Genomic DNA, 19349 nt, shown 5'->3' on the forward strand with positions numbered 1-19349 from the left:
GGGGCCCGTCGCCCAGCCGGGGCCCTGAGGCGGGAACGCGGGGCTGGCGGGGGCGCGCGACGCGGCGGTTGGGCGGGACGCCGCTCCGCGCGCGGGAGCCGCCTGGCGGCCGTTGCCCGGGGGCGAGTGCCTGCGGGGGAGGCGCAGCCCGGCAATGGCGCGAGCGGAGCTGTGCCCGGCGGAGAGCAACGGCCGCACCTGCGGGGCCCGCGCGCCGCCCTACCTGGGGGAGCCCCGCCTGGGCCCGGCCGGGGAGGCGGGGGCCGAGTGGCGGGAGCGGGGCCGCTGCTGCCTCGAGCACCAGGAGCGGCCCCTGGAGCTCTTCTGCGCCGACTGCAAGCGCTGCGTCTGCGCCCTGTGCCCGGCGCTGGGCGCCCACCGCGGCCACCGCGTCAGCCTGCTGGCCCCGGCTGCGCAGGGCGCCAAGGTACCGGGGCGGGGGCGCAGGGTGCCAAGATAATAGGGGGTAAGGACCGGGGTGCAGAGCACCAAGGTAACGGGGGAGGGTATGGACTGGGCTGGACTCCTGCCTGGCATCTGTTCCTTTATGGCCTGGGCATGGACTTTTGCCTAGCGTCCGTCTCTCTATGGCCTGGGTGTGGGCCCCTGCCTGGCATCGTCTATGGACCAGGGCCCCTGGTATCTGCTCTTCTATGGACCATGTTGGGCCTCTGCCTGGCATCTGCCGCTCAATGGGATTCGATCCTGGCCCCTGCTAGTGTCTTCCTTTCTATGGATTGGATCCCAGACTGGGGTCTGCCCCTCTATGGAATCAGATCCTGGCCCCTGCCTGGCGTCTGTCCCTGGATGGTCACTGCATCCTTGCTGGTAAGGGATCCAACCTTTATAGAACTGCACAGAGCGTGGGATTCTGTATGGACCAGTTGTAGTGCTTGACCATAAATTGCGGCACTTAAGCCTGAGCGGTTCCTTCCTGGGATCTAGCTATGCAGAAAAGTCCGTCCCTCTTTATAGCCCCAATCCTAGATGGAGGACAGAGAGCAAGGTAGTTTTTGCTGTTATGAGGCTGTAGTGCTCACTGGTGGGAGAGCATACCCAAGGGTTACCCTGAGGAGTCCTGTCCCTGGAAATCCGCCATGGTGCTGTGTAATGACCAGAGAGGGTTCCGTTGGTGGTCTGCCTGCAGGCTGCATTTGGGAAGCAGAATTAATCCCTTTCTTAACTAGGCTGTTTAAGAGTTTTGATTCTGTTACTGTAAAGAGTTCACATGATCTTTAAGAGAAAGGAAAACTATAGCTTTAAGTGTACCTCCTTCGTGCTTCAGATACCTGTTAAGCAGAAAAAGCCCTTCATCTCCCAATATCTGAAACAGTTTACCTTACACTTTCCAGAATGACTGGATTATAATCACTGGTTGGAATGTTTCAGATTCAGAGAAGAATTTTTCAGAAACAGATGAGGAAGTGAAAATGGTGAAGGAAAGAATAGTTATAATATTCATAGTGTTTCAAAATACTAACTCAGCACTCTCTAGTTAAAATACTTAGATCCTCATTCTCCACTGCTTTGTGTAGTCATTTACTCCTAAGTAAAATGGTGCTAAGTGAGGTCAAATGCTGCTAATGATTCTGAGAAGCTTACCTGGGTTTTGAAGGGTTTTTTTTCAAAGACTTCTTTGGTGGACTGTCTGTACACAACACAATATATGGGCACAAATCACACATCAAGAATGGTAACATACAAAAACCATTGAGAGAACATTTAAACCTCCCTGGATACATATTTACAGATTTGAAAGTTGCCATCCTCAAGCAAAATAGCTTCAAAACCAGGCTGCAACGAGCTGGAATTCATATGCAAATTTGACACCATCAGAATGGATCTAAATAGGGATTGGGAATTACTTCTTTAGGTATTCTTACCTTCTTATCCACATCCACCCTGAATAACTTAACTCTGATGTAACACTCCCATGTCTGTTCCCCTATTATCTGTTTCTTTTTCTTTCCTTTTGTGAATCTGATAAGTAAGTTGCAACTCAGAAAAGCTTATGCCGTAATAAAATTGTTAGTCTTTAGTCCCTGTTGCTTTTGCTGAAACAGACTACATGGCCCTCTGAACAACCTGAGAGATTCGAGTTTGATGTGTACTTTGCACCAATGTAAATGGCTCTTACATGGCCTTTGACAATGGAGAATTAATCTTGTGTACTTTCAGCACTTCTGAAGGTCCATCTGCTTACTTTGATGCGGAAGTAGGAGCTTGAGCTCTTTTGAAAATCTAACTTCTGAGTCCTGAATGTGAGTGCTGAGCTTTTTGGAGCTTTTGGCCCTAAATATCTAGCCTCTGCTGACATCTGCTGGTTTCTTGGTGGAGATTTCAAGACCCAGAAGCTATAGATATCTGATGCTTAGTGATTGCCGACAAAGACTTGCTCTTGGCATCAGAGAATGTTATCTGTGTAGCCCTCAGACATTTACACTCATCCATACAATACTGGAATGACAATATATCAGAAACTGTTCTAACAGCCAATCTCACAACAAGCTTTGTTGTGTACCGTGGCAGAGGAAGTATGCACATGCATTATCAGTTTCCTTGGTCGTCAAGAGGCTAATCTGAGGGCAATAAGTATGGGTCAACTTGTTACAGTCTGACTCAGTTAAACTCACTAGTACCCAAGTAATTTAAAGCAAGGTCAGGGCTTGGATGTGCCTTAAATAGGATTGCTTCTCATAATACCATACAGAAAAGACAGAGTCACTTTGAAAGTGTGTTGTACCCACAAAAGCTCATGATACCATATATATGTTTTATTAGTCTTTAAGGTGCTGCTAGACCATTCGTTGTTTAAGTTTTTCCCATTACAGAGTAACTTGGCTACCCCTCTGAAGTTTTTGGCGATATTAAGCTATGTCTACACTACCGTAGTAAGTTGACCTAAGGTATGCAACTTCAGTTATGTAAATAACAGCTGAAGTCAATGTACCTTAGGTTGAGTTACAATGGGGGATCTTCTGTTGACTTATCTTAATATGTTACAAAACATGTAGATAAAGTAACAAAACATTAATCATGAGATTAGAAAGGACTGCAAGGGACATTTAGTCTAACCTCCTGCCAAGGTTTTGATTTGAGGAAGTGGGTCTGGCCCACGAAAGCTCATCATCTAATAAACCATCTTGTTAGTCTTTAAAGTGCTACATTGTCCTGCATTTTGCTTCTGCCAAGATTCAGGATTTGTTGTGTCTAAAGCATTCAAGACAAATAGCTATCTAGCCTCTTTTTGAAAACCTTCCATGAAGGAGCTTCCATGACTTCACTAAGCCGTCTGTTCCATTGTCCGACTGTTCTTATAGTAAGGAAGTTTTTCCTGAGATTTAATCTAAATGTGCTATGCTGTATTTTGAACTCACTGCTTCTTGTCATGCCCCATGGCAAGAGAGAACAATTTTTCTCCATCTCTTATATGGCATTTGAAGACTCCTATCATGTTCCCCCTTTAATCTCTTCTTTTCTAAACTAAACAGACTCAGTTCCTTCAGCCTTTGCTCATATGCCTTTCATTCCAGCACTTTAATCATCTTTGTCACTTGCCTCTGGCTCCTTTCCAGTTTCTTTACATCCTTTCTAAACAGCGGTGACCATCTTATTTACAGCATGCTCATAGTTGCCTGCCATAAACAATCCCACTGAGCAACAGGGTTGGTATATAAAGGAAAAGATGCCAGAATAAATTTGCTTAATCTCTAAATAAAATTCTGTTATAGTACAGCCTCTATGCTACATCCTAGAGCAGAAAATATCTATTGCAAAAGTCCCACACACGTTCATTGCATTTTGAATCCAGGCGATATAATAGTTCCCTGGGTTATTTTGCAAATGAAATGTTCAGCTGTGATCCTTTATCTGCTAAAGGTGTGCAGCTGGTATTATTATTATTGTCTGAACAATAATAGAGATTTAAGGGTGGGGAAAAAAGGCGTTTCTCTATGTCTTGTCAAAGTGATACCAGCTTGTAAGTGTCTTATGAACTTTGCAATGCAAGAAATAATGCAGATAGGCTGCTTAAATTTCAGATATGAGACCTACTTAACAAGTATTAATATATACCTTCTCATGTAAACATGTGATTTGGGCAGTTTTTGACTGCATTCTTCAGCTGTAGAGAGAGAAATTTATAATTACAGTGTTTGTAACCATTGTTTATGACCAAGTATGTATTTTATTTTACATGAACAGGAATTCATGACAACATGCTTGAAGGAGCTAGAATTGAAAAAGAAACAGGAATTCGGCAATATAAGACATATAGAACAAGCTGTTAATGACCTTAAGGTAAAGTGGAAACTTGCTTATTAATCAGGAAGTAGCCTTCAGACCAGACACCCCCCACACTGCAGCCTAGACAGCTACTCAAGCCACAAGCAGGGTTTTCCAGAGCAAAAATAAACTTGCTGTAAAATTTTTGTTGTAAATGTGGTTAACTTTTCTGTTCCCAGTATTTTGCTACCTAGCAAAGGGCTTGTCTGCATGGGAAAGTTGTATGGCTATAAGATAGGGTATGACTATAAACAACTGTAGTTATGTCAGTATAACCATCCATGTGGACACGTATAGAAGAATGCCCATATGCGGATTAGTTTATGTCACTTTGGGAGGGTGTCCCAGAGGGTAAGCTGGAACTGAGGTACTGCTGAGCCCTCTGTCTTACCAGCTTGGACTCCCTTCCACATTGTGACAAGCTGCACTTCATGGGCAGGGACACGCCCATCCGAGTCACATGAATGCTTTTGCCAGCCATTCATGAACCAATAGAGAAGCTTCAGCCAGTTCCGTCAGCCTAGGACCTCTGACCTGTATCATCTTTCCCTCGTCAAAAGCCTGCCCAGTGTAAGATTATTACCCAATCCACCCTCCCTTAATGTGGAAGGAACATGCACAGCCTTTTTTGTTAACTGAGCAGACTTATGGAGTCTGCCTGCTGTCACTCCAGACGTTGCTGTTAAGGGCTAAATTGTGATGCCCTTTCTCACTGTGAGTAGTATTTTACTGCATGAGTAGTCCACTGAAGTTAAATGCTATCTGTGAAAGTAAAGATATCACAATCTGTCCTTAAGCCTTTTCACCCAGGACAATAGCAGGAAAACCCCAAACCGACTGTACCACTTTTGTAAAGGAAAACTACACATCAGGAAAACTTCGTGGGATTGTAACTTTTAAAGTTTGATGGTGAAACATTGGAGAAATGTATATGTTCTGGATGTGTCTGCCATTCTGTTTTCTCTGTAGGCCCACGCCTCGGCTAGTAAAGCATGTCTGGCAGGGAAGTTCGCTGAACTCCGGTTACTACTTGATGAAGAGGAAAGGTTGACAAAAAAATTCGTAGATGAAAAGACTCAACGGGCCCTCATGGTGTATGATCAGCAGATGGAGTCATGTCAAGAACGAATTCAAATCGTAGAGAGCTTCTCAGACAAAGTCAGGCAAATCCAACAGCAAAGTGATTCCATTCAGTTATTACAGGTAGCACTGTACTCACTTTCTGCCTCTGACATTTTTGGGTGGACCACTTTAGAGGTTTATGGTATTTGCTTCTGTACATATTATTATGAAAAAATGGCTTATACTCTTTTTTCTGCCTATTATTGCCTCTCTGTTTTGGTGAACAGTCTAGCTCCTGCCATTCCAGTTAGTAACTTGTGCAGTCATGGTTCCATCTTTAGACTAAGTTTAGAATTGGGGGGTTCTTGCAACAAATTTTCAGTGACCTCAAAGTTCAGCCATCAAGTTTTGCAGACGGTCACTCTGCCCAGGTCTACACTAGGCGATAGGTTTGAATCAAGATATGCAACTCCAGCTATGTTAATTGCATAGTGGAAGTCAACGTACCTTGATTTGAACTTTCATGCCATCCGCTCAGCAGGAAGTCACCAAGAGAAATGCTCCCATTGACTTCCCTTACTCCTCGCGAGGAACAGGAGTAGTACCAGCGTCGATAGGCGTGCCCTCAGTGTTCAATATAGTGGGTCCTTACTAGACCCGCTAATTGAATGCTAGAAGAATGATCTCTGGAGTGTCAAACCGAAGTAAGTATAGACATGGCCTCTGACAATTCTTCCTAAAATACTCAATTAACTTTAGAAAAACAAATACATATGCACAGCTACATGTCCAAATAATTGCAATTTATTTATTTAGGTATTTTGGTGTTTTTGCAAACTCAACAGTAAAAAGAATGTTCAGTTGTCTTTATTCTTTACTGGACCTAAACTGAATAGAAACATGCAAAGCACCTTATTTGTGTTCTTGTCTTTGGTTTCTTTAACTCCTCTCCCCCTCCATTTTTAAAGGCTGACTAGCTAGCTGGGAGCCAATGAAAAGCGATATTAACAAACATATAAATATCACCTTTTATAGCAGACTTACTCAGCCCTGGCAAGCTGGGGGACAAATTAAGCCCTGAATGGGCAGGTGGGTGGGGAGGCAGCAGGGCCCATAGAAGGGTGGGTGAGAGGCAATGGAAGGTGTGGGGGGCAGTGGCAACGGGAAGGGGGCTGAGCCTTTACTGATGCTCAAAGCCTAGGCCCCATAGTGACGTGGGAAGAGGGGGTGAGCCCAAAGCCCGATCCTGGTGTTTTGCAGCGGGAGGCGAGGGAGCCGCCACTGTGCAGCCAAAGCCTAGGGCCAGGCGGTAGGGGGTTATGGGAGGAGGGGTAGGACTGGGAAAGGGAGCCTGTGGCTGGACCCCAAAGCCCTGTAACTGAAGGGCTGCCACCTGCCCCCCCAAGGGCTGAAACTGGAAGCCTGTGCCCCATTGCGGTAGTCCCCCCCCCCCCTCTTGCAGTCACCACCCAGGATGCTGTGGCTGGAAGAAAAGCAGCATTTGAGAAATAATGGTTTAGATCACCTGCTTCGTTGCCATTAAATAAAAGAGAGGGGATTAATTAACTCATTTTTTTTTCTATATCCCTATACAAATTGACCCGCTCTAATCCAGCATTCTGTGGTCTGGCAACATCTGTGGTCCGACATGATTTTAGTTAGTCAACTGTCCACTTATTATGGGTGTGGCAAAGTTTCCTGCAATCCCATAAAGTTTGTTTACAGCCCCCAGTCCTGGCTCTGTGTTCTGTGCTGTTATTTAGCTCTAATTTACCCCTAATGTCTTCTAAGAGCCCAGTGAGCAGTGGAAGTTTTGGTAATGTTACTAGGCAATATTGACTTCCTGTGGTCTGGCAAATTCTCTGGTTCGGCATAAGGATGTTAAGTATCATGTAATTCACTAATCAAATAGTTGATGTGTTTAGGGCGGTGCTGCCCCTTCAAAACGCTGCGGCAGTGTTTCAAAGTGGCAGCATGGCACAGAGCCTGGGGTCAGCTACGGACTCCAGCTGATCCTGGGCTCTATACCCCAGGCTCCGTGCAGCGCTACTGCTTTGAAACATCCTTCTCTTTTCCCCCCTTGCTGCCTCTAGAGAAGCCTGAGAGAGCTGCGTGTTGAGGTGTTCTCTTCACTTACACCACAGAACTTCCCCAGGTGATATAACAGGGGTGGCCAACCCATTAAATGAAGAGAGGCGAAACAGCATTAGAAAAAATGCGAAGAGCCGCAACCAGAAATTTTTTTTTTTTTTGAGCAATGTTTGTTGAGCAAGCAAAAAAAAAAAAAAAGATGCTGCCCCTTTAAAAGAAAAGACAAGGCCTTTTGGCCACATCAGGTTCCCCTGCCCCGGTGAGCACAGGAGGCCAGGGACTTTTTCTTGGAGCGCAGGGGTGGCGTCGTGAGCCGTGGAGGAGGCTTTGCGTGCCACACTTTAAGGGGGAGAAGAGTCGCATGCAGCTCATGAGTTGCGGGTTGGCCACCCTTGTGATATAAGCATCTTTTCCTAGAATGCGAGGCCTAAACCATCACCTAATGGCAAATGCTAACTGTATTTCTTGCATGGTACTCTTCACACAACAGCACAAAGAGCTGAATAATTCTGACACAAATGCAAGAGGACACTTGATGTCAGTTGCTTGGGAAGGTCTGTGTTACGTTGTTACATTTTCAATATACTCCTTAGCCTGACTCAACAGGTTCAAGAATTCACCCTGTTCTGCCTAACATGGGTAAAATGAGCCTAGTGGCCCCATCCTTGTGCCAAAGGACAATGTTGTGTGTCGTGAAACCTCACAACCAGTATTCATGGTAGGACACCCAGATTGTTGCACTCTGCAGTAAGAGCCGTGGGTCAGATTTTCAGAAGTGGTCGGCCCCCACCAACTCCCACTGAGAATAAGAGAGAGTCATTCCCCCTCTCCCAAATGAGACCAGTAGGAGCTGGTGAGGGGGGAGATGGAGGCCACTGAACTCTAAAAGGCGATAGGCCAGATTCCCTTCAGAATTCAACATTTCCCCTAAGATTAAAGTAGTAGCTCTGCAGCACCACAGAACTCCTTATACCGGGATGCTGGTTGGCTGCATCAGCCGTGGGGCCATTGCTATTGCACTAAGCAGCCCAAACATGGGGAGAATAAAAGGGTTTGGTTATTATGGACAGTAAGTTTTGCTGATTATCTTTTATTTAGTCCTGCTTGCTGGAGAAAGTGCAGATTTGTGGCTCCAGCTCAGCTTTTGAGCACAGGCGAGGGGCCAGAGAAGGGAGAAACATCTAAAAGATATTGCCTGACTCTAGAATTTGGTCTTCTGTCCGCAGGACTACACAGCCACAGAAAAAGAAATCCAGGAGCAGAGGGCTCCAGCACAACAGTGGCACCCAGTGCCTATGTCATTTGAACATGTTCTGAACCATACCAAGGGTTTTGTAAGAGCTATTCAGTCTATTGTGCAGAAACCATTGGAAGCTCGACTTAAAGAAGGTACCTTTAACAGTGCTGTTTTGCAGCCTCATGCTGTTGGCACACTCTTTGTTCACTGGTGGCATTCAGTAGTGCTCGCAGGCAGACAGGCACCAAAATAGCCAAAGGTAAATGCAAGTGAAGTTTTACCCACTTCTCATTTGGCAAATAAGGAGTTTAGATTAGCTTATCCACTTTGCCTTTTACCTCTACACCATTGCCATGTAGTCAGAACAGCCTGAACATGTATTACTGTAGCTAATTGTACATGACACGTGCAATGTGTGTGTCTGTCTATCGCTGGCAGTTCTGCAAAACCTCATTGGTCCTGAGTTTTCTGTTGCTCTATTTAGCCAAACTGAAATCCAGGTGGATTAGATAAAAGTTCAATTTCCCAAAAGTCACCAGGATAAATGGTTCTAGCCTGGGCCGCTGCCTAGCCAAACACTACTAAAAATAGGCACGTAAGGCACATGGGGCAGGGAACTCACAAGTGCCTGTTTCTTCAGTGAGAGGAAAGGGTGATGAGTTACTTAGCCCTTCAGAATGAGAGGGCCAGCTCACAGAATTTACTGCTGGGAAAGACCTGTGAAAACATCTGGTCCTTCAGTAGTGATGGAATTTACAGTCTCTTTGGGGTGACTGTTCTACAGTCTCACTGTCAAGGAGTTTTTCTTGACAGCTCAAATTTCACTGTTCCATTTTGTTCTGTTGCTCTTGTAGGGCCCTTACTATTTCCTGTCTGTCCTTAGGCCTGGCATCCCTCATGTATTTGTGTGGCCTCCCTTTAATTCCTCTTGACTCAGTCCCTTCAGTGGCTTGTGTGAATAGTAATGTAGAAATCATAAAATGTTCCATTAGTTCAGATTATTCCCATGATTTCTTTGCAACCCCTGGTGAGTGTGTATGCAGGTCTCCCTCTGTGCCAATCAATAGAGAATGAGTTGTTACAGGCTGCAGCTATGGAGCAACCCATCTTTTCAGCTTTGAAAGTCTCTAATTCAGTCCCCATTGGCAGCCATCACAGATATACTAAATTGTATCTGCATGTTGTCTCCTGTATCGTTTAGGAATGCCTTATATGCAGCTGTGTTTGGGCAAGCAAGAGTACCTTAAGAAATGTATCTCCTCTAGCCTTACTACTCTAGAGCAATTGCTCAGGCTCATTTCTCCTTTCTTTATTTCACTGCCATTCTCTCTGGGACGGAGGTATAGAGATTATGACCTTGTAAGTACTATTGAAGTGATGAATACATGCCCTTTCCTCCCTTTGTTTTTTTCTATATAATGTCGAGCTATCTGTATTGACATGCTAGATGGGACACTCATCCTCCAAAACTTCACTTGCCATAGCTTAAGTAATGTTGTCCGTGTCTGTATTCCATGTTCCAGATGACTGGATATGCTATACACAGTGAGAGTCCTCACTAGCTTTCATTTTGGATCAACTCTGTCTTCTGCCAAACTGTTTATTAGCCGGGCCTCATTACCGAGTTAACTGAAAGGGCTCCCAGTCGTCTCCTCCTCTTAGCATTGTTATTTGTGGTGTTATTTATTCAGTGCATTGCAATAAAGCCTGCGTCCCAGATGGTAATGGACCTTTTTTTATGCCTTAGACATTTTCAGTAGTCTTAATGCCACTTCAAAGAAGGAGCCTGGTACGTTGCTGAAAACAATATCCACAGTGGATCGATCACTATTTTTAAAACGTAAGTAACATGAAATCAAACTTTCCTGTGTTTCCAGCACTAATAACCAAGGCCAAGATTTTCAGAAGTGCGTAGACAAGTTTGGCTGCCTCCATTTCTTTGTACCTAACCTGAAACATCTTCAAAGGGGGCTGATTTTCAGAAGGGGGATGCTTAGTACTTTCAGAAAATCAGACCTCTCTATGGTGTCTCATGTCAGGGAACAAACATTGCTGTCACTCTTGAAAATCATGTCCATGCATTTATATGTATACCTGGAAGAATATGAATTGTATCTAATGTAGCTTCTTTAGACATTTATACTCTGTGCATCTCTATGAAAATTTCCTGTCTTAAGGCTTGTCTGCACATGAAATTATTCTGGAATAAAGTAGCATGTGAATTAAAAGTAATCCAAAATGGATTTAACTAATTCAGAAAAAGGCACTGTTATTCTCAAAGAAGAAACTCCATGTGGGACTGCTATCAGGAGTAACTCCCCACAGAAACAAGATTTTATTTGGTGTTGATTTTTTGCTGGTTCCCTCTCTCTCAGAATGGGTAGGAAGACTATGAAGTAAATTGTTCTAATTCATTATCATCAGTACTGTTGTTGTGGGAAAGTTCTGAGTCTTGGATCCTTAGGAGAGATGGTGGGTTTTGTGGCTATGAACCAGCCACTAAGAAACAGCTGTCTGCTACTATTCCAAGTTTCATCCTGGCTGTTGAAAATTTCATTGTCCTTGATGGCAGAAGGACAGAATAGCCTGGACCCAACCCACTTTGGGCCATGAATCCCAGAAGCAGAACCTTGAATCCACATGGGGGCGGGGAGGTCAGGATAGTGCTGGGAGTGTGGATATGATATGCTCATGCTGTCTGTGCTGCTTAGCAACTGGATGGGCTGTCATGCTGAATTAGTGGAGCAGTCTTGGAACTGATGCTGTCATCCTAATCCTCCTGTTGCTCTGCACTAGCCTGTTAGCCATGACACTGTGGATCTCTCTGGCTACCCTAGCATCCAAGAAATTACTTGGGCCTGCCCAGACAGAGATGGAAGAGTGAGTTTCCAGCAGCTGTTACTGTTTGGGATCCAGTAACAGTGTCAAAGCCCCTCTATTGAGAATATCTTCTTGGGTAATTCTCTTTCCATTTGAACCACTTCTGTCTTGCCTGGGGTCAGGTTCATCTAGCTATTTTTCATCTGCACACTGATCTTGCTTAGGAATTGAATCTGCTAGGAGGTGTTGCTCTGAGCACTTGATATTAAGGATAAGCCAAATTAGGTGTTGTAAAGCAGTGATTTGGACCTATGATTTGGGTGATGGGCATTTTGCATCTTTCTATTTCAAGAGATGTGTTTGCGGAGTCAGGAAGACAACACTGCATTGGTTTGCATTTGAGAAGTTACTTTTGCAGTCATATGGGCTAATAATACAATTTCCTGTCTACACACAGCTGACAGTGATGGGTTGTTAGTGAAGTTTCCATGCTCCACAGGCTGTGGGATTTGTAAAGTCCTAGTTACAAATAATATTGTGGATTAGTAAAATTCTTCCAGTATAAGTAGTAATACACTTTTTTTCATCAGTAATGCAGAAGCAAATGAAGTTTCTCCATTTGGAGAATGAAAACAGTCAAGCTTATTTTGTTTTTTTCTAGTCAATTTCAGCACCTTTGCTGGAATTTTGAGTTTTGAGCTTAACCTGCATTGTAATGTTGGTTTGTTTTCTCTTTTACACACACACACACACACACACACACACACACACACACACACACACACACACACACACACACACACACACACACACACACACACACACACACACACACACACACACACACACACACACACACACACACTTTTCCCCATGGAAATATTTACCTTAGGTTTTACATTTTTTAATCTAAAATTTTGACACACGTTCAACCTGACATTATATCCCTTTAATTATTTTTACAGCTTCACAAACTGTAACTAGACAAAGACTAACTAGATCCAGACTTCTCAACTGCTCCTCCTTTTGAGGACCATCATCCCTTTCATTCCCAGTTACCTACAGACTATACAAATTTGGCATCCCTTCATTGTTGTTGCCAAAAATTACTGACTTCAGCAATTTAGACTCATTGAGCAGTGGTTCTAGAGCAGGCATGTCCAAATCCGGCCCGCGAGCCAATTGCGGCCCGCGGTCAGATTTAATACGGCCCCCGCTTCTCCCGGCTCCCTGGTGTTCCTTTCAACTGGCGCGCACAGCGCGCCGCTTCGGGCCACGCTGCCGCCGCAGTCCTAGACCCTGCCCTGTAGGGCACGTCCGCAGCCCTGCTCCCCCGCTTGGCTGCGGGTTCGCCCTGCCCCCGGGCCGCCGTGAGGCCAGCGTGCCCTGCGCTCTCCGACCCCGCGAGCCCTCCGCTTTGGGGCTGAGAGTGCGGGGACAGCCCCCGCTTCCTCCCCCTCTCCTGGCTCCCTGGCGCTCCTCTGAATTGGCGCGCATAGCGCGCCGCTTTCGGCCGCACCACCGCCGTCTATGGCAGCCGCTGCGGTCCTAAAGCCTGCCATGTAGGGCACGTCCGCAGCCCCGCTCCCCCGCTTGGCTGCGGGTTCGCCCTGCCCCCGTGCCGCCGTGAGGCCAGCGTGCCCTGCGCTCTCCTGTGCTGCAGTCCAGATCTCAGTTTCACCCTTCACATTAGTGTAGGCAAGTTTTTTTTTTTTTTCAATTGAGATGAATACATTGTAAAATCTCAGTTAATGTCAGTTGGTCTAAATCAGTTATAAATATATTTGGACACAACATGGATAGTTGGTGTTATGTTCCTGTTCATATTTTTTGAACTTAAAAGTTGATAATATGTAATGTACTTTACAATGTTCCTGACATATATTTCAGCTTCCTGGATTTTTTTTTCATCTGGCCTTCAGATATGAAAGGCAGAGTGATTTAACACCTGTTTAGATTTGTCATCCATGTGACGAAATGAAAAGTATGCCGTTTGCAATAAACTTTGCATAAAATAGTTAATTTGCATTTAATTTTAATGGTTCAAAGAATGTCAGGCAAAATGGTCGGCCCTCACGCATGTTCACTTCTTCAAATCTGGCCCTCTTTGAAAAAAGTTTGGACACCCCTGTTCTAGAGAGAGTTATTTACACCAACCAAGTGAAGGCTTCCACTGGCTTGTTACTGCAGGAGTAATTTTTTGTCTCCCTCCTCTGGCATCTTAATCACAAATTTCATCACACATTAGGGTCTCGGTAACTTAATAAAGCCAGTTCAGTCTCTTTTTGTTACTAGTGTTTCACCACTGGGTGGTGGTAGAGACTACCAAGAGGAATTGCAATAGATGTATTTTTATAACTCTCTATTTATTAAGATGTTTTTAAGAAGTTTACAAATCATTGCCATGTAAATATAAGTTTAACAACCATAAATGGTACAGATCAGCTTCTTTTTCTGTTTAGAGAAACATTCTGCAACAATTAACATTCATTGTGGGCAGATCCGGGGGGGGGGGGGGCAGAGGAGAGGCCAATTGACTTGGCAGGCCTTTGGGAAAAGTGGAAGGAGCCCAGCTCCACACTCCCAAAAGGGGCATGGCCTTGGAGAGAAGAGGTGGGGCTAGGCTAGCCAGCCTTCAGTGTTGTCTGGAGCACACTGCTCCAATGGAGATGTAAAGGGCCTGGAGCTCCAGCCACTGCCACTCCTGCAGTACTGGCAGCTGGAAGCCCCAGGTTCTTTTGAATTGTTGGGCCCTGTGGTAACTGCCTCCTTTGCCTCCCCCGATTGGTGGGCCTGCAGAAGATACTGTTCTCTCTCTCTCTCTACTAGTCAGTAGGGATGTAAAGGGTTAACCAGTTACCAGGTAAACATCACCCTTATCAGTGATGCTTATGGGTAACTGGTTAACCAGTGGCCCAGCCAAGTTGTGGGCATGGTCTGCTCCAACCTGGCTGGCCTTGCCACGCTAGGGGTGGAGGTGGAACACTCCAGCCTGGTAGGGCCGGCTGTGCTGCAGGCAGGGGGCTGGTCAAGGTTTAACTGGTTAAACCTAGCATTTAACTGGTTAACTTTTTAAATAATAATTAACAATCCTACTGGTCACTCAGCAAGTTTCAAATAATTACATGTAATGTGTACTTATGGTTTTGGTTCTAGATGCAAGATCTCCAACTCTGGAATTCGATAGCCTTCATCCCAGGTTGTGTTTGTCTGAAGATCGGCTTACTGTAAGCTCCAGCTGGAGGAAGAGATTTTACACTTATAGTCCCCAGAGATTTGATAAGTTATGGCAAGTCTTGAGCAAAGATGCTTTCTTCTCTGGAAGCCATTACTGGGAAGTGGACGTGCTTCATGCTGGGCAGGGATGGTGGATTGGAGCAGCATACCCTTCCATCAAAAGACATGGAGACTCCGAAACTTGTCGACTAGGGTGGAACAGAGCATCCTGGTGTATAAAAAGGTTTGACCTTGAATATTGGGCATTTCACAAGGGGGAGAGGACCCTGATCCTGACAAATGATGATCCAGAACGAATTGGTGTTTTCCTGGATTATGAGGCTGGCATCCTCTCGTTCTATAATGTAATGGGTGGCATGGCCCACTTGCATACTTTCCGCTGCAAGTTCACAGAGCCTCTCTACCCTGCACTTAGGCTGTGGGAAGGTGCAATAACAATCTGCAAATTGACTTAGGAAGAGATGAGACAAAGAAATTAACTGACCCTGCTTTTCAGTTATTGTATGTAAAATTACTTTAAATTACTCTAAATGAATTCTCACAGAGAATAGCAACTATACTGTGAGGCTTTAATTTAAATGTACAAGTACATTTCTGATTCAGTATTGATCACTAAAATGTGATTCTCGGTTCCCAATGTAGATAAATACTCAGGTCTTTGTCAAATCAATACTTTGGAAGGTACTATTATAGATGGGTGATTTTTACATGTATTTTCAAAGTGCTCGTCTGCCATTTATGAATGGCACTTCAGGTTATAGAATTATGGGGATCCTCCTCATGGCATCTGACTAAAATAATTTTAGACTGTAATTTTGTAGTGGATTGTGACTTAACTAGAACACAGTCCTATTTTAAATTACACAATGGCTGTTATGGCTTATATTTGAAACAGAAGCTAGCAATCCCTTTTATTTACCTACTACCCTACCTCCAGCTGGCTGGAGAGATTACCATCTTCCATCGGTATTACTCTGAGCTTGGCTTATGTACGGTATAACCTTTTAGTTTAATTTTATTATTTCCATTTGACTTTGGAGAACCGATCCAGTAACTGAAATAGCTCATGGTAAAAAACATCATCCACTTCCAAGAATGATCCAAGGGTGGCTTTCACTGTTGCCTAAAACTCATTTCAGATTCGCCTGAAGTGGGGGGCTTGTCTGTCTACACTAACTGGCTCTGGTGGTTATAGCTAGTCTTTTTTGGGATCCAGTAACTAGAGCTTACTGGATCTGATTTAAGTGGTACAGCACACTGGCACAGGAGAAGCCCATCCTACTGTTTTACAGTCAAACTTCCTGCAGATGCTCTCCTCCTCCTCCAAAATGCAGTGCAGCAGGTCTGCAGGCTGCCTCCCTTCACCCATATACCAGAGGGTAGTGTGAGAGGAAGCCCTATGATGCTGTACAGCCCCCTCCTCTGCCTTTTTCAAGTCAGAGGCATATGGAAAAGGCCCATCTCCACAACAGATTATAGCAGCATTGTAGCTTGTGGAAGTGGGAGATATTCAAATTAGGTGTGTATAAGAGTGATGGTTTGTTCTTCTCAAATCCATACTACTTACAATTCAAAGAATCTTAGATTTTATCCACAGATTTCCTTTTTTTAGTGTAGATCTGCCTATAGTGCTTTAACTACTGTATCCTCTATCCCTGTGAGAGCAAAAGCCTAGAATACACCTTGGTTTCAGTACCAGAGGCACACCTACAATAATGTTCTCACAAGTGTTGTAGTGCATACAATAGTAATAAGAAAAGGCTAGTGCAGACAAGGATAGGTCTCCTTGTTAAAATGAAATGTCAAAATAGTAGCTTGTTTGACAAACTTGATTTATTTGTGTGTTTTCAATAAAAATGTTTCAACAATCATTTAACTATCACCTTCTGTTAAGGCAAGCATACTGCTCAAAATCACAAGTCATACAGTTTAAGCAAGCTGAATGAAACCACCTCTTCCCAGCTTAAATGTATTAGGCACACAGGCTCCTGGCATTGCAGTAGTACATTTAAGATAAACATTCCAAATGTAACATTAAGCAAGCCACAGCTCTGCTTATACCATCAGGATGTCGAAGATACCTAAAGTTAAAAGAGGTAGAAAGTTCCAATAGCCATCACTGATAAAAAGACGTCTGTTATTGATTAAAATGAATACTAACAAGCTATTCCAGATATTACAAGTTGGCTGCGTCTAGACTGGCATGATTTTGCGTAAATACTTTAACGGAAAAGTTTTTCCGTTAAAAGTATTTCTGCAAAAGCGCATCTAGATTGGCATGAATGCTTTTGTGCAAAAGCATCCGTGGCCAGACTAGACGCGATTTTGCGCAAGAAAGCCCTGATCGCCATTTTAGCCATCGGGGCTTTTTTGCGCAAAACAGTTCTTCCCTGTCTACACTGGCCCTCTTGCACAAGTATTCTTGCACAAGAGGGCTTTTTCCCCGAGCGGGAGCATGAAAGTATTTGCGCAAGAAGCACTGATTTTGTATATTACAAAGTCAGTGCTCTTGCGCAAATTCAAGTGGCCAGTGTAGACAACTGCCAGTCTAGATGCACCCTTAGAGTGTATGACTGCCAGCTCCTAGCTGCCATTTCTTCTAGCCTATAACCCAGTTTCTTCATGCAGGAAGGAAGCAACAGCAGTTAAGTCAGCAAGGAGCAAGGGCTATGGCAATTTCTTACTGTGAAGAAGAGGGGGAGACAACAGACCAAGCAGCAGGGAGAGACAAATTAGTTCTTACAGAGGAGCAGAAGTGCTGCATGTAGTCCAGTCGCTTAGATAAGATGACTGAAAGGTTTTTTTTTTTAAAAAAAAGGCCACTGGAAATACTGTATAACTATCTAATGAGAGAAATTTCTGCTAGGATAGTGCTACTGAGCCTGGTAAGCATCTATTGACATCTTAGCTCCATCCAGATCATCACCAAAAGGAATCTGTGCACCTGTTCACTGTAAGAATCCCACACGCTCATCTTCTCTCCCAGATAATGATTACCATGATATCCTGACCTTGAGTAGCTTACAAGACACTTCTAAACAGGAGTTTTGGTAATGCTGAAGATTACATCCTTTCCAAATTCAGTACTACACTACTGCTAATTAAACTGGATTGATAAATTTATGTAAGTTTGCTGCAAATCTCTTTTTGCAAACATGAAATAGAAATTCTGTTCAGATTCTCATATCTGAATCCCCTCATTTCTAATCTACAATGCTATTAATTAAGTGTATGGCTGCAGAATGGCATGTTATGAACAATACAAAACTGAATGCTTACATTTAGCATTTCACTTTTTTAACATGATTTTCTATAGCATCTTCAGTGATAGTTTCGTCTTCTTCAATGTTTGTTTTGACCTTTTTGCCAACCAGATCAAAAATTTCTTCTGGGTGATATCCTTTAGGTTCTCCCACCTTCACTGAGAGCATGTCAAGAGTCAGCAGCGTACCTTCAGGGATAGTCACTTTTGCCACCACAGACTTTCCCAGCTACAGAAATAGCAACAAAGGAGAGTTAGTTTGAACTAAGTGCATTCTAATTCATAAAGTATCAAGGACTAAGTGAAAGATTGAAAATTAGATCATTTGTCTTATCAGCTATAAAGAAAACGCAGACTTTCAAGTATCTAAAAGGAAGTTACAAGGAGGAGGGAGAAAAATTGTTCTCCTTGGCCTCTGATGATAGGAGAAGAAGCAATGGACTTAAACTGCAGCAAGGGCGATTTAGGTTGAACATCAGGAAAAACTTCCTGTCAGGGTGGTTAAATACTGGAATAAATTATCTAGGGAGATTGTGGACTCTCCATTACTGCAGATATTTAAGAGCAGGTTGGATAGATGCCTATCAGGAATGATCCATTCTAGATGGTGGTTGGTCCTGTCGTGAGGACAGAAGACTGGATTTGATGTCCCCTTCCAGTTCTAGTGTTCTATTTTTCTATCCCCTGCTCACTCTACCTTCAAATACACACTTCAAATCAGTTTAACAAAGATATCTTAGTATGGAAATCTTCACTAAATACAGCTGAATGCTGTGTTATATTGAGGGCACAAGTGCAGACCTTGGGGGGGGGGGGGGAGAGGGAGATAATTGCCCCAGAGCATAGTGCAGCAGTAGCACCTGGAGTCCAAGCTCCTTAAGGTGGCACCAAGGCATCCTGGATGGCTCTTAAAGCTGCCTGGAGGCAGGGGCACTGTGAGACATGCTCCAAGCAGCACGAGGGGGGGGGGGGGAGGGGGAGGTCTGGGCAGGCGCTGAAGACAGGCTGCCCTCAACCCCACCCCTTCCACCTGAGGCCACATTCCTTCTGGGTGTGTGGAGCCCCCACACCTCTCTCCAAGGGGGCCAGTATGACTGCCTGTACTGTAAGATCAGCCAGATCTTTTCTAGACTCAGGGATGTGAATGTCTGTTTCTAGTTATAATGAACAGAGCCTGCTGCCTTTCCCAACATTGCTCAGGTTGCTAGAAGAGAAAAGGTCTATAGCCCAAGCCTGACTTTACCAGAGGGCACTGTAACCAACCTTTGATTAATCAGTTACATGGCATTTGCCCACCTTGGAAAGATTACTCCATCAGTAACAATATTTATCTGCTGACAAAACTAATGAATGAAT

The 19349-nt window shown here is 44.3% G+C and overlaps 2 protein-coding genes and 1 long non-coding RNA gene across 4 annotated transcripts in view; 1 reads left to right on the forward strand and 2 right to left on the reverse strand.

The window, feature by feature from the left end:
* LOC102453365 (uncharacterized) overlaps nucleotides 1–353 on the reverse strand; it is an 85353-nt gene extending 85000 nt beyond the window's left edge. Inside the window, exon 1 of the long non-coding RNA XR_016349820.1 lies at nucleotides 224–353. This is a non-coding gene — a long non-coding RNA (uncharacterized LOC102453365). The remainder of the gene's footprint in view (nucleotides 1–223) is intronic.
* TRIM14 (tripartite motif containing 14) lies at nucleotides 1–16602 on the forward strand. Of its 2 annotated transcripts, none has more exons than XM_075931274.2 (6): nucleotides 1–427; nucleotides 4204–4299; nucleotides 5254–5487; nucleotides 8664–8826; nucleotides 10422–10514; nucleotides 14651–16602. In XM_075931274.2, exons 1-6 carry the CDS (start codon nucleotides 155–157, stop codon nucleotides 15184–15186), a joined length of 1395 nt encoding a protein of 464 aa, XP_075787389.2. In that variant the 5' UTR covers nucleotides 1–154; the 3' UTR covers nucleotides 15187–16602. The 2 variants fall into 2 exon arrangements, with proteins under 2 accessions (XP_075787389.2, XP_025046561.3); XM_025190776.3 differs by lacking the exon at nucleotides 1–427 and adding an exon at nucleotides 491–828.
* Nucleotides 16543–19349, reverse strand: part of NANS (N-acetylneuraminate synthase) — a 12749-nt gene continuing 9942 nt past the window's right edge. Inside the window, exon 6 of the mRNA XM_075931275.2 lies at nucleotides 16543–18222. Coding sequence (XP_075787390.2) covers nucleotides 18013–18222 — 210 coding nt within the window. The 3' untranslated portion in view covers nucleotides 16543–18012. The remainder of the gene's footprint in view (nucleotides 18223–19349) is intronic.

This window comes from Pelodiscus sinensis, chromosome 6 (genome assembly GCF_052426305.1).
Source record: "Pelodiscus sinensis isolate ZL-2025 chromosome 6, ASM5242630v1, whole genome shotgun sequence".
NCBI classification, from domain to species: Eukaryota; Metazoa; Chordata; order Testudines; family Trionychidae; genus Pelodiscus; species Pelodiscus sinensis.

What these genes read in the sequence shown, in the direction of transcription:
- TRIM14 (XM_075931274.2), top strand. Translation starts at nt 155, where the DNA reads ATGGCGCGAGCGGAGCTGTGCCCGGCGGAGAGCAACGGCCGCACCTGC. An exon ending in ATTCCATTCAGTTATTACAG is followed by an intron (nt 5,488 to 8,663) that starts GTAGCACTGTAC and finishes TTCTGTCCGCAG; the next exon opens with GACTACACAGCCACAGAAAA. An exon ending in GGAAGCTCGACTTAAAGAAG is followed by an intron (nt 8,827 to 10,421) that starts GTACCTTTAACA and finishes TTTATGCCTTAG; the next exon opens with ACATTTTCAGTAGTCTTAAT.